The sequence below is a fragment of the Miniopterus schreibersii genome (genome assembly GCF_964146895.1).
Source record: "Miniopterus schreibersii genome assembly, chromosome: 16".
Taxonomy (NCBI): Eukaryota; Metazoa; Chordata; class Mammalia; order Chiroptera; family Miniopteridae; genus Miniopterus; species Miniopterus schreibersii.
Window position 1 is genome coordinate 25625320 of NC_138116.1, and position 14840 is coordinate 25640159.

A 14840-nucleotide genomic window follows, 5' to 3' on the forward strand; every position below is an offset into this window, starting at 1 on the left:
GCTGAGAGACGCGCTGGGCTCGGTGTGGGAGGGTTCGGGGCTGTGACTGGGCCGGGGAAGGCCGAGGTTCCGGGACGCGGTGGCGCCCAGGACGCAGCCCGGCCCGGGCTTCCGAGGACTCCCTGGTGTGCTGATAATGTTAGAGATGATGTAGTCCTTAAAGATCCTGGTTGGGAAACTATATTGTAATGAGTTTGAGGAAGGCAAAGAGCACGTCATTCAACCTACTTTTCTGTATACCCTCTGCCTTGTTGCCACACAATGCCTAGCGCATAGTAAGTATTCTGTAAATATTATTGAATTGAAAAGAGGCACTAGGTAGATATAAAATGTAAAGCAGTGATGGGGAGAGTCATCCCGATTGTGTATCGTTTGAAGTGTATTATCTCTTAAACCTCAGGTCAGCATCTTGGGAGATTAGGATGGCTATTTTTACAGAAGACTAGCAGGCTCAGAGGAGGTTAAATGAACTTGTTCAGGGTCCAGGAACGGCAAACTATCGGGCATTGTTAGAGAAGTAAGCCAAGATGAGATCCTGCAGGGAGTTACCTGATATGTGAAAAGAACTTGGCCTTTATTGTGTAGGGGAGGAGAGCCATGTAGGTAGGGCCTTATGAAGTAGTAACTACTCTTGAAGCTGGGTAGGGAACAGACTGAGGAAAGGGAACTAATTAAACAGTTCTTGGTGCTGGCTTTGGCGGCAAGTATACTAAAATTGGGACGATACACAGATTAGCGTGGCCCCTGTCCAAGGATGACATGCAAATTTGTGAAGTGGTCCATAATTTTAAGGATTTTTCTTTCCTTATTATTGTATCTATTTGAGATGATGGGTGCTAACTAAACTTGTTGTGGTAATCATTTCACAATTATGTAAGTCAAACCATTATGCCGTAGACCTTAAACTTATGCAGTGATGTATGTCAATTATATCACAACAGAACTGGGGGGGAAAGGTTCTTGTGACAGATGAAGGTGACCTGAACAAGCTAAGTTAGTTGGGGCGGAGAGAAAGGTGCATTTTTTGATAAACATTTAGATTTTAAATGATCTAGACAAAGTGCTCATTTACCTAAGGGTGAAATGAGGATGACTTGAGTGAGCAGGTAGATAATGGTGCCATCAACTGAAATAGGAAATGAGAGGGGAGGAGGCATTCAACGTGAAAAGATGAATTTTGTTTTGGATATATCAAGTCTGGTTGGTTGCACGATCCATTGTTTGAAGTGGGATAGAGTCTCTCATGTGTTGCAGAATGAACAAGGTCTTTGGGATTAAAAGGCCACTGGAGGTTCAAGTCCTAACTCTGGCAGTTCGGTGATCCTGAACCATATCTCTATCACTGCATTTACTGTGTTGTTTTGAAAATCCCCATGACTGTATCTTTTTCCCTAGCCCTGTGCTGTCAAATGCTGTCATCACTAGTCACATGTGGCTCTTGAGCTCCTGAAATGTGACCTGTTTGAATTGAGATGTGCTGTAAGTGCAGAGTACATACCGATTTCAAAGACTTTACAAAAAAAAAAAAAAAGACTGCAAAGTATATCAATAATATATTTATGTTGATTATATGTTGAAGTGATTATTTTTGATACGTTGGGTTAAATAAAAATATATTAGAATTAATTTCAACTTTATTTTTACCTTTTTGAAAATGTGGTGACTAGAAAATATAAAACTGCGTACTTAGCTCACATTATACTTCCATTGGATAGCACTGCCCCAGACTTCACACCAATTTGTGGAGAGTTACATCTGTGCCTTATGTGTCTTTTTATCCTTAGTGCTTAGAACAAGTACTGGACACGTAGTAGGCACTCAGTAAATATTTATGAATAAATGAATGAAACCCATGAGTGAATGGAATGAATGAATGAAGCTATGAAAGTGCTAAGCTCCCTCAGAAGGATGTTCATTACATTGCATCTTTGACCGTTTGATATAAATGTTCCAAAAGACCCAGGTTCTAAATGTTTGTTTTGTTTGATTAGAACCCCAAGGAACCTAATGAATGATCTCTTTTACTCAGGCCCCTGCTGCAAAATGTAACTAGCTGGCAGTTGCATTTCCTTAGAGAAGTGGGAACTACTACCAAGGAGAATGACCTAATGTGTGGTAGGAATAGCAAGGCTTTGGAATCACACAGTTTAGGTTTGAGTTATGATCCCACTGGCTGTGTAACCTTCACTGGTTTTGTTTTCCTCACTTCTCTGGGCCTCAGTTTTCATGGTGAAATGGGGATCAAAATATCTCTTAGGATTGTGTATGATAATTAAATGAGATGACATGTTAACTTGCAAACTGCTTGACACTTAGAGGTATTTCAGTAAGCGTACATTTTCCTTTACTCCCCAGCCTGGATACAGTCATACCACTGCTGAGTTTAATAATTCAGTTGGTTATCAGTCAAGTATTTATTGAGTACCTACTCTGTGTTAGGCACTATAACAGGAACTGGAATACAACAGTGAAACAAAACACAGAAGTCCCTACCCTTATGCAGCTAACAGGTTAATGCAGGAGATACATAATAAACAGAAAGTAAAATGCATAGTATGTAAGGTGACCGGTGCTATGGAGAAAAAGAAAGTAGAGGGGGAAGACAGGAGGTCCCTGGCAGGGCGAGGTTGCGGTTTTAAATACAGTGGTCAGGAAGGCCTCACCAACAGTGACAATTGAGTCAAGACTGGAAAGAATGAGGGAGAGAGCCATGTGGAGTCCTGGGGTAGAGGGAGCAGCAAGTAAAGGCCAGGATGTGTCTGTCCTGTTGGGAGACAGCAAGGAGGATGGGTGTGGCTAGAGCAGCAGGAGTCAAGGCTGAGAAGAGTTGGAGATGAGGTCAGCGGGGTATCCTAAGACAGATCCTGTAGCATCTTGTATACTGCAAAGATGTTGGCTTTTATCGCAGGTGAAATGAGAAGCTAATGGATTATATTGAACACAGAAGTAGCATGATGTGACTTAGGTTTCACCAGAACTGCTATCACTCTGACTGCTGTATAGAGATATTGGGGGTTGGGCTACTGTATAGATGTAGGGGAGAAATAAGGGCCACTTGGGTGCTAACCGTCACAGTAGTAAGAAATAACCTGAGACTCATGGACCTCTAGGGGATCTGTGGATAGGCTCTGGGGTGTTCTTGAACCTCCTGAAATTTTATATAAATGTTTGTGTATAAGTGCCTTTTTGAAGGGAGAGTTTTCTTGGATGGAGTCTCATGATCCAAATCAAAAGCTAACTTGATGGCAAATAAGCAAGATACCTCCTGCCAGTTCCTAGTTACTCAAAGCCCCAAAGTGGTTAAGTCCTTCCATCAGACCTTGATCCCAAATCCTCCAGGGCAGATCGTTCATGAGCCTCTCAGAGCTTCTGCACCCCTTTTAAGAATTAAGCATGAGTTCCAGTTTAAACTCATCATGATTGTTAAAAAAAAAAAATCACAGGAAAATGGGTAGATTTTATTCATTTTTCTTGCTACTCACTATGGAAGCTCGGCAGCCACAGGCAGGAATAGGGAAAAGGCTTCACACCTTCGGGGCACTTGTGAAGCTTGTTTGCACTCAGTGGATGCCTTTTTTTAATAAGCTCTGGTCTGTTTATCATGTAAATCTCAGCATAGAGACCCGATTTTATGGTTTGGTTTGCTTAATAGTCACACAATTAAAATAAGTTGTGAAAAACGGTGGTGGTGTTTGCCAGGATAAATATTTAAAAGGCAACAGCTGTAGGAAGATGTAATAATTCAAATCAGCCCATGGCTCTCTTATTAAAGGCTGCAGACCAGAGTGATTTCTTGGCCTCTCCTTTGAGTATCTCTGTGCTGCAGCTGCCAGGTTGAGGTAGGACAGAGCAAAGAGTCAAGTGTGGCTTTGGAAATAGCTGATCTATGGCACAGGGACAGGGGCTTCTAGGGCAGGGATGAAGTCACAGATATGGAGTGACAGACTCAAAGTTGCTACCATCTCCTTTGAACTTCTAGGTTGGTTTTTCTGGTGTGAAGTCCTGGTGGTCATTTTTTTAGAAGGCAAGTTAATAATTTTCAAAGGACAAATGTATTTTACAAAGAGATGAGCCCATTAGGGAAGCAGACTTCAGTTCTGTCTCTTCCATTGGACTCTGGGCTGGTTGATAGGTAGCACTGGTGACAGTTGGTTTTCTAGCTCTTATGGTGGCAGAGGTTGAAGACCAGGTTGAACATTTCCTTCCTCTCTTGTTCCTCATGCCATTTTCTTTATACCAGGAGAGCCCCTACCCTTCTCCTCTGGGAGCTTCCACCCAAGCCCTCTTACTGAGGCCTTCCAATTGTGCAGCCCAGTGTGCTCTCCCTCCCTGCCGTCAGCTCCAGTGTTGATCTTGGTGGTTGTAAAGCAAAAAACTCTCCTTTCAATTTCCATTACATACAGCTCTTTCTGAATACTACTTAACTTCTGACACCAGGCATGTGGGTTTTCTACGACAAGCAATTCTGTGACACAAGCTGGGTGTCCTACAATTTAATTCAATTCTGACACTATGTACCTGAAGTTTGTGTCAGACTCCATAAGTTAAGGGCTCAGTTACACAAGACTGCCCCTTCCCACCACATCAGACGGTAATCAAGTCCTGGATGTTACCTGTGCTCCTGTGTGACTGGCTGTGGATCAGAGCTTCCCATAACCCCCTTCTTGGGTTTGATTAATTTGCTAGAGAAGCTCACAGAACTCAGGAAAACAGTTTACTTACTAGATTACCGGTTTATTATCAAAGGATATAACTCAGGAACAGCCAAATGGAAGAGATGCAAATTGCAAGGTGTGTGGGAAGGGGTGCAGAGTACCTCCACATGCTCACCAACACAGAGGCTCTCGAGCTCCATCCTTCTGGGTTTTTGTGGAGGCTCCATCACATAGGCATGATTGTTTAAATCATTGGCCATTGGTGATTGAGCCCCCTTCCCTCCCCAGAGGTGGTGGTGGGAGGGGGCTGAAAGTTCTAACCTTCTAATCACACTGTTGGTTTCAGGGACAACCAGCACCCATCCTTAGGGGCTGTCCAGAAGTCACCTCATTAACATAAACTCCAGTGTGGCTGAAAGGGGCTTGTTTTGAATAACAAAGGACACCTTTATCACTTACCACTCTAATCTTTTAGGAAATTACAAGGGTTTTAGGAACTCTGTGACAGAAGCCAGAGGAAGGCCAGGAAAATGTATAGGTATTTTTTATTATATATCACAATATCACAGTGATACACAGGTAGGAGGGTTCTTAGGGAGTACCCAGATAGCATAATATCCTGAGAGGGTAAAATTGGGGCTCAGAGAATAAACTGACTAGACACCGCATAGCTAGTGAGTGGGAAAAGTCAGACTCTAGACATGATCAGCCCTATTTAATAATAATAAATAATTGGGTCCTGCCCAATTTCTTATACTGTTTACACACAACCAGATTGTAGTTTTCTTGAAGGTAGGGCCATCTCTTCATTTATTCAACTAGTATTATTTGAGTGTCTGTACTAAAAGCACTTTAATCCTCAGTAATCCCAGAAGGTAAAAACTATTACTCTTCCTGTTTTGTAGTTGAGGAAATTAAGGGTGAAGTAACTTACTCAAAGTCATGTAGTTAAAAAGTAGTGGACCACAGGGCGTGGTGTAACTTGTTTTCCAGTTGGAATGCCTCGGAAACTAAGTTATTCTTGCTGCCATTAGAGGCTACTAAGGAATAACATTTATTGCTGGTGAAACAGGAAGGCAGGGCAGTTTGAAGAGTCTGATAAATTTCTAAAAATATGGCTTCCCAACCCAGCCAAAGTCTGAACAGCACCCTTGAACTTGACAGTAAACTTCTTTAATTTTAATTCTTCCTATTTTGGGGATCCTCTCCCATTTTGCACATTTTATTATTAAATAGTAGAGAGACTATTGGACTGGGAATCAAGTTACACCTTAGTCCTACTTTAGTAATGAACTTGCTGAGTGACCTTGGACAAGATGTCTAAAATGGAGGTAATAATTATTTTACTTATCTGGGGGTGTTGAGACTTGAAAATAAAAGGGAATGTTAAATAACAGTGATGAGGGTAATAGTAGGGACTTTGGGATTGTTGCCTTGAGCAAGTTCCTTCACTTCTGAGCATGTTTCCTTATCTGTAAAATGAAGATATATACCTTACAAGGGTGCTGTGAGGACCAGAAATGGTGTATGTCAAGCCCTAGCATAATGCCAGACACATGTAGGAATCCAGTAAATGGTAACTATTATTAACCTGACAGCCTGGCTTGGTTGATGCTTCTTATAACCATACTCTTCAGAACAACAAACAGCACACACACAATGAAAACAGTCACCATCGCCATGAACCACCCAGTCAGTGCGGTCCTCTGAACTCCCCTAAAGGTGACCGCTGGCTCCCCACTGCGCTTGTTGCCTGCCAAGTGCTCTTAGTACGATGGAGGTGCAGCCAGATGGAACAACTTTCCTCCTCTAGACTGGCGGTGCTTTCATTGAAGGATGGCTGAGTGCAGGACTCACTCTGAAATAGCTGTGACTGCCAAGTGACAGGCGAAATGAGCCAAACAAAATGGTGATGGCAGAGAAGGGGACTGAGGACTGAGCAGCTGGGAGGCGATGTGCACTTGCTGACTCTGATCTCACTCTGCCGCTGATTCACTTTATTCCTCCTCTCCACTTACGAGGCCTCTAGGCCATCAGGACTGCTCACTGGCTCCTGCTGACATATGACATAATTCCCTCTTTGCTTGTTTGGTGCCATGGAGAATTCTTATTAGCTGCTAGATGCGGAGGTGGCCCATTACGCTTTAGAGCCTGTTGTGTATGCCTCGTGCGCTGCTTCCCTCAGAATAGGTCAGGGCTTTGTGTGCCAGGGAGGGAAGCACAAGGCAGGAAAAGATTTCTAAGCCCTTTAATCTGTTCAGCTGACTTCTGGTTCTGACTTCCAAGAGGAAGGTTGGTCATTTTTCACTTTTCCAAGCAACTTTCTGCTATGTGGTTCTTTCTGCTATGTGGGTATTTATTGAGCTCTATTATGTGCCTGGCATTATTTTAGGTTGTGAACAAGACATACAAGCTCCCTGCCCTTAGTGGAGTTTACATTCTGGCGGGGAGAAATGTAATTTATGTACAAATGAACAAACATTTAAAATAGTGGTAAGTTTAATGAATTCATAGAATAGAATGAGAGTGGCAGGAAGTGAGAAGATGGTGTTCATGCCATCTGAGAAAGGGACATTAGGGCTGAGAAGTGGATGAGAAAACTGCCATGCTATTTCCAACCAGAGGGAACCACAGGCACAGGTCCTGAAATGGGATGTCTGAGGAACAGAGAGCTGGCCAGTGAGAATAAATGGGGAGACAGTAGCAGATGAAGTCAGAAGATAGGTACAAAGTGGGTACCCATGGATCACATTCAGCCCACCTGGTATTTGAGATGTCACTAAAAACTAAAACAACGTTTGCAACTGCTCTTGAAAATGAAAAAAAACCCCCACACAGACAAAACTTGGCCATCCAGGGCACTATTCCTGAATGATAGTGATTTGTTTCAACATAGAGCCGTTACGCTCTTGTCCCTTCTTATCCCCCTTTAATGGGAATGTGGTCATCAGTTCATAAGTAGACATTTGAATTAGGGATTGCTGAGTGCTACGTGGGCTTCATGACAGCCTGTATTCTGCCGCCCGCCCACCTAAATGTGATGGAAGAATATAATGAAGGGTTTTAAGTGACAGAGTGACTTGATCTAAATTTTTAAAAGATCGCTCTGACTACTTTGTTGGTAACAGATTGTGGCTAGGGACGGGGAAATGGACAAGTTAATGTGAGATGCTGGTGGCTAGGACCAGTGGAGACAGAAAGGAGTGGACAGATTCTGGGCATATTTAGAAGTAGAGCAGCCAGGACTTAACTAATGCATTAGATTTGGGACTAAGAAAAGGGAATAGAGCATGACTCCTAGGAGTAAGGTTAAGTCTGGGGCTAAATTGGGAGTCATCAGTATATAGGTGGTATTTAAACCCGTGAGTATGGATGAGATCACTGAGGGAGGAAAGGTAGAAAATACAATGCAGTTTCGGGATTTTCTTTTTCCCTGTTCAAATGTAAAGTTTCTAAATTTCTGTTATCATACAGGCTATAGACTCTTAGTATTAAAAAGCAATCTAAGGTCATCTTTCTAGTCACCATTCCTACCCATATATTTACTCAAATCCCACCTCATACAACATCAGCTGGGATGCTACCTAATTGGTGCCTCATTAACAGGAAACATACTGCTTCCATTAAGGCTTTCCATTGTTTTTTCCCTCATATCAAACAGGTAGGTAAGTCTCTCTTTTTCTCTCTCCAAACAGGGACAATATAGAGAGTGAAAGGGGACACTATCATAATTACACTAAGACAACTAGGACTTCCCTGGGCAAACCTTGCAAGCAAAAGTAATAATACTTTAGCTATCTCTGTCTCCAGATAGGGAACTATAAAAATCTTGAAAAGGTGAGATGCCATTTGACTCATGGTAAAATTAGGGATTTAGAGTTAAATCTCAAGAAAACCATCTGCTCTATTTCCCTCATTTTAAAGAGGAAATTAAGGGGCACTGAATTATTGGCCTATGATCAAGTTAGGAAGTTAGTAGCATGGGGCAATATTTTTATAGCACTTAATATTTTAAACCTCTTCACATGTCATTTGACTCTTACCACACCCTGTGAGGTATTATCATTTACAGTAAAGCAAACTAAGGTTCAGAGAGATGACTTTCCCAAGATCACTAACCATTAAAAGCTAGAATGGAAACTTGAACCTATGTTTTCTCTTGCCAATTCCCTTGTTCTTTCTGTTACTCCATACTAATCTAAAGATTATTACTATTAAAGGTTTTAGGTCTAAATTATATTTTTTCCTGCAATTTTAATTCCACAGCCTATTATTTTGTTCCCTGGGATGTAAAAAGTAGTCATTACTTCCATCATTAAATGAAAGCATTTTGTAGATTGTAAAGCACTGGGCAAATGTACATTTGAAGGCTAGTTAGGAAATCAGCACTTTTCTTCTCCAAGTTAGAGGAACTGTATTAAATTGGTAAGTGGGTGAGAGGATTATCTTTGTAGCATTTATAATAATTCTAATATATTGTTGGCTGAATTATGGGGTTCTCTAAAAAGAGAACAAGAGACTGGAAGAAATCCTTGGGACTAATTCTTATAGTTTGGGAACATTGGTGGTATTTGGTCTAATGCCAAAGCCTATTTGACCCAACTCAAAGAGGTATAAAGGAGCTCTCCAATGTGTGGAGGATTAGGAAGGATCTAGTAACTCCTGTAGCTGTTTATATGGACCTCAGATTTAACAAGGATTCATTTGATTTTGGTCAGGGCCCCATCACTCAAGCATTGGGAGATTTTTGAGCCTTTTGGGCTTCCTAAAAACTCAATGGGGTTTATGTGTGTAGTAACATACCTGACAGTACTTAAGCTCTTCAGCTGTGTTACAGTTGCGCACTCAACCACCTCAAGAATACTCGATTGTTAACTTAGAGAAAGTTCCAACTCTTTAGAGCATGGCAGTCGAGGCCCTCCATAATGGTTCATAATCAACCTTTTCAGTAACTCCCATTGTCAGGAATGAACACTGCTCTAGTTAAATCATTCTGCCCACTACCTTCTAAGCATGTTTATTTTTTCACCTGTCTACCCTTCTCTATTTATTCTTTTAAAAAATATTTTTATTGATTTCAGAGAGAGGAAGGGAGAGGGAGAGATAGAAACAACGATGAGAATCATTGATTGGCTGCCTCAGGCACACCCCCTACTAGGGATAGAGCCGACAACCTGGGCATGTGCACACTGGGAATACAACGGTGATCTCCTGGTTCAGTGTAGATGCTCAACCACTGAGCCACCCTGCCTGGCTATACCTTTCTCTTTAAATCTGCAGTTCTTTATGGTAGCCATTAGTCACATGGGGCTAATGAGTACTTGAAATGTGGCCAGTCTAAACTGAGATGTGTTGTTAGACACACCCAGATTTCAAAAATGTAGAACCCCCAAAATGTAAATTATTTCAATAAAATTTAAATATTGATTACATATTGAAACGTTAGTATTTTGGCTATATTGGATTAAATTCATTAAAAATAATTTCACATTTCTTTCTACTTTTTCATGTGGTTACTAGAAAATTTAAAAAATGTATGTGGCTTGCATTTTATTTTTAAATGGACAGTGTTTCTCTAGATCACTGGCCTATCCTCTTAAGCCAGCAGAGAAGTGGACCAACCATTCAAGCCCATCTTTGTACTTTCTCATCTTCTGAAATAATAAAAGCAAAGACTTTCTGCCAAAGGCAGCAAGACAATTAATATTCGCAATAATTCTTAATATTAGATAACTTCTTTTAGGCATCCACACTAAAAAATAAATCCCAAACCCTTCAATTTTATCTTTATCTCTCCTGTTTTTCTTCCACTTCTAGTCACTAAAAATGTTAGCTCTTCCTAGGTAATTCTGTCAATTCTATTCCTTTTCTCTCAATCCATACTAATCAAAGTCTTGGTTACCCTGCTTTTAAAATCTAGTTTCCAAGTAGTCTACGAGCTTCCTTTTCCCCTATGTTCATTCCATTCTATATAGAATATATATTCCCTACTGTATACAACAATATAGTATATGCTGCAACTAAAGTCTTCTTCCATAACAGTTTTTATCAGATACAATTTTTTGCTCAAAAACTTCCACTTTCCCCCCATGGCCTACTGGAATAATTCTTTCATCTAGCACTCAAGGCTTTTTCAAACCTTATCTTTTGGTACTCTCCTCTATAAAACCTGGGCTTTAGGGAAACTAGACTGAGTTTATGTAAAGCACTTAGAATCCTGCCTCACCTATATTGTAAGAACTATATAAGCCTTGGTTATTATTACTACATACTTTTACTTGAATATGCTGTATGCATTGCTATCTCCAGAGCACTGCTAATTCCTTTTTCCTATTTGAATACTCTATCTCCAAAGGGAGAAGGAATGATTTAAACTAACAATGAATAGCACAAGCAAACTTATACAGCAGGTCCTTGAATAACGTTTTGTTTGTTCAACATCCTTTCATTATAACGCTGATGAAATGCCATAGGGATTTAACTTGTTTAGATCAATTACCTATGGTAAAATTGGTTTCACTGTAAGCAGTTTTGCTGCAGTTCCAAGAACCTATCAACAGTGAGGACTTACTGTATATTCTTCCTATAATAGATAGACCCAGTTACTCTGAACCCCAATTTGCCACAAAATGTAATAAAATTTAAGACTGGATGGAACATAAATAAAAGGTAGTATTTCTTTTATACAATAGTGAATTTATGGAACGTGTTATTTTAAAAATAAAAAACTTGAAAAAATATAAACTTTCTGGATTTAGGGCAATGGCTCTCCGACTTTAGTGTAATTAGAATAACCTGGGAAGCTTACTAATTCAGATGCCTGCGCCTCACTCCAGATTTATTGAATCTAATAGTAGGGCCCAGGGACATGAAGTTTTAAAAAGCTTCATAGTTGACTCATGTGCATTTTTTTAAAGGCTTTGTAGGTGATCTTCGCGTGCACCTACATCCAAGAACATTGGTTTAATCGAGAGAAAGTTTTGGTTAAAGAGGCTGATCACGTTTGGCATGCATTTTTCACCATGTTCTTCTACATGTTTCACCATGTTTTCCTATGGTTTTGAAACAGAAACAGAATACAGTGGTACCTCGGTTTTCTAATGTACTCCGTTCCGGAAGACTGTTTGAGTTCTGAAACGTTTGAAAACACCGAGGGATCAACAGCCGACAGCTAGGCCTCAGGATCTTGACCTCCGAGGCATGTTTGAAACTGAAGTATTTACTTCTAGGTTTATGGCATTCGTAAACCAAAATGTTCGTGAATGGAAACGTTCAAAAACCGAGGTACCACTGTACAGAGAACTGATTAGCTCTGAATGACTTATGAATCTGAGTAGTGTTCTTAAAAACAAAATCCCAAAGCTCCCCCACACTCTTGAGTTTGATCTAGGAGGTCATAAAAGAAAAAGGCATATACATCCCAATATACTTGGTATTTATCTAAAAGCTTGTCAGTCTTCTTAATTTATAAATTTCAAAACAATTATTTAAGTAAATATGTATTTAGTTATGTACAATATTTACAGCTTACAAATTTTCCAACCCAAAATTATACATTGAAACCTGTAAATATGTGAAAAAGTTGGCATTTTAATATATAATACTTAAAAAATTTCAAAACAACTTTACCTCACAAATATCTTACACCAGTTTTCCAAAGTGCTGTTTTCACAGGCTCATATTGTACCACAATAACCTAGGCAGGTTCTCAAACCTCCAGGTACGGAGTAACCGATATCATACGGAGACAATCCTTTTCATACAATCACAGAAGGTTTTAGAAATACTGGGTCCTTGAAACCCTATAACAAAGCCCCTTTCACCCTCCAATCCTGAGACAGCAAATCCTGCAGTTCTCCTTCATCGTCGCTGTCAACATTCTCCTCTTCCTTTTTCTGCAGTTCTTTTATGGTCAGGACTTCTTTAAGTTTATTTTTTATTTCATCCTGGCGATTCCGCAGTTTTTCCACCCGACGGTAACACTCTATCTGCTCGTCAATCTCCCCAATCTGCCGGTCCAACCGTCCCTCCTCATCCTCTTCAGCAACTATGGCTTCAGAAATAGTGTTGACCTGCCTCATGGCTTTTTGAAATTCGTCCCACTCTTTGTCCATCTGATCCTTTGGGGCATCAACCTTTCGTACCCTCGCATCTATCTCAGGGTCGTCAAAAAAACCTTCCGGTAATGCTTCCGCAGTGTTTTCTTTCCTTTCCACTATTTTTTCATGTATTTCTGCTTTCTCAATGGACCCTGAATGAGGAATTAATGGGGCCTTGGGAGGATTTGTACTCGGGAAATCGCCTGGCAGCACACTACCTGTTGCCTCCCGCGAGGAGGAAAGTGAGTGTTCCTTGCCCGGTGTGTCCGGCGGCTGCTTGCTGGCGTCCCCCTCTTGTCTTTTTCCTCCCTCCTCCTCCTCCTCTTCCTCATCTTCATAATCAGGGAGTAAACCAAGTCCCGAAGCCTTACCAGGGGTCGCTCTAGTGCACTCCTTCCCCGCTTTGTCAACGTTGGTGAGCAAAGCGGACGTGGAGGGCTGTACGTGAGGCACCTGGGAGGCCTTCGCTCTTTTGGCATCGTGACTATCTGCGTCCGGCGCCTTCCTCTTGGCGGACTGAGGCACTGAGCTGGCAGACGGCCCCTGGGTGGCTTCTTTCGCGCCTTTCAGCTCGGCCACTTTCTCCCGGTGCTGCTTTCCCAGGACGTGAGTCTGCCACAGGAGCTCGCTCTTAACCGGGGTGTTACACAGGGCACAACTCAGCTGCCCCAAACGGTTGTACTTCGCAAATGGAGATTCTATACGTTTCCTGTTGGTGCTCAGACGCTGCTTCTCCTTCATCAACCGCCGCAGTTCATCTTGACTCACCACTCGCTTTCCGGCCGAAGGCCGAGCCGAGGCGGAGGACGCCATCTTTGCGACCCGACCCCAGGCGACTCTGACTTCCGTCTCGGCGAGGCCTGATAACGTCACTTCCTGGCCGGGCGGGGATTGGCTGAGGCTCCCGAGCGTGAACTTTGGCGCCGGGTTTTACCTCAGAATCGCGGTTCGGGCTGTTTTTGCGGGTCAGGTGGTCCCTCAATGGTCCCGCTATGGCTGCGATAAAGGCGATAAACTCCAAGGCTGAGGTGGCGCGGGCCCACGCGGCCTTGGCGGTCAATATATGCGCCGCCCGAGGGTTGCAGGATGTCCTGCGGACCAACTTGGGTCCCAAAGGCACCATGAAAATGTGAGACGGCCGTTGGAGCGGCGGTTAGGGTGTCGGGGCGCGCTGTAAGGCAAACGTTTCGCGAAGAGGTTGAAGCCAAGTGGACACACTTGTGGGCCTGGCTTCCCCCATTCTCATTCCTGCCCTGAGGTCATCTCTACCCGGTGGGGGAGTAGGAGAAAAACCTCCCCGAGGAAAAGGCCCCACGAGTGAAGCTGTGATTCCCTATCCCGCCCCACGAACTTTTAGTTAACATCGATGTGCAATTTGAAAATTCATTTAGTGTTTCCCATGAAACGTAAGCCATCGAACGCCCCTGCTCCTTGGGACTATACGCCTGTATGCCCTTCGTTTTGGTTTTGTCCGGCAGAGTGGGGTGGAGAAGGCACGGGCTTTGGAGCCTGGCTGGCATGGGTTCAAATCCAAGTTTCCCCTTCGGCTGTGAGTCCTTAGGCAAGTTACTTGGGCGCTCTGTGCCTAGAGTTCTTCATATCTGTTCATCCTTTCAGCCTGTTATTTATTTAGCACCATTTTCTTTAGGAGAGAGAGAAGGAAGGAGACTCGTGAGAGCAAAAGGGTGTAAGAAGAGACATACAGCCTCAGGAATGCGCAGTATAAATTAACAGTAAAAGAGGGTGCTTATTATATCCTTAATGGGAGGTTGAGAACAGAGATGACCAAGATAAAGTTTCAGTTATTAAGGTGATTTGGTAGAAACGACTATGACGTATATTCTATATAATACGTATTATATAGTGTGGCATGCATTATATTTTTAATCATATATGATTATACTGAGGAAAGGGACTAATTATTATGGGAGAAGGAAAAGACTCAAGTAATGGATGGTTTTTGATCAGAGTCTTGAAGGATGAGTTGGAGTTCACCAGATGGAGAAGCGAGTAAAAGCCTTCTAGATAGAGCAACTTCAGGAACAAGAAAGCCGGTTGGTATAAATCCAACAGAAGCAACTTGTGC

General features: G+C 42.1%; 2 protein-coding genes across 4 annotated transcripts in view; one reads left to right on the forward strand and one right to left on the reverse strand.

Annotated features, from left to right (window-relative positions):
- Positions 1-5: 5 nt before the first annotated feature.
- CCT6B (chaperonin containing TCP1 subunit 6B) overlaps positions 6-14840 on the forward strand; it is a 34306-nt gene continuing 19471 nt past the window's right edge. For 2 of the 3 annotated variants that reach the window (XM_081115628.1, XM_081115627.1), the window contains exon 1: positions 13716-13883. In XM_081115628.1, the coding sequence (XP_080971754.1) occupies positions 13747-13883 (137 nt within the window). In that variant the 5' untranslated portion in view covers positions 13716-13746. Of the gene's footprint in view, positions 276-13715; positions 13884-14840 lie in introns of those variants that run through there. The other variant, XM_081115629.1, reaches the window with a different exon arrangement.
- Positions 12226-13588, reverse strand: ZNF830 (zinc finger protein 830). The gene has a single exon (XM_081161918.1). The coding sequence runs from the start codon at positions 13565-13567 to the stop codon at positions 12458-12460; it is 1110 nt and encodes a 369-aa protein (XP_081018044.1). The 5' UTR covers positions 13568-13588; the 3' UTR covers positions 12226-12457.

Bases quoted from the DNA above. Each gene is read 5' to 3' on its own strand.
- ZNF830 (XM_081161918.1), bottom strand. From the start codon at position 13,567: ATGGCGTCCTCCGCCTCGGCTCGGCCTTCGGCCGGAAAGCGAGTGGTG.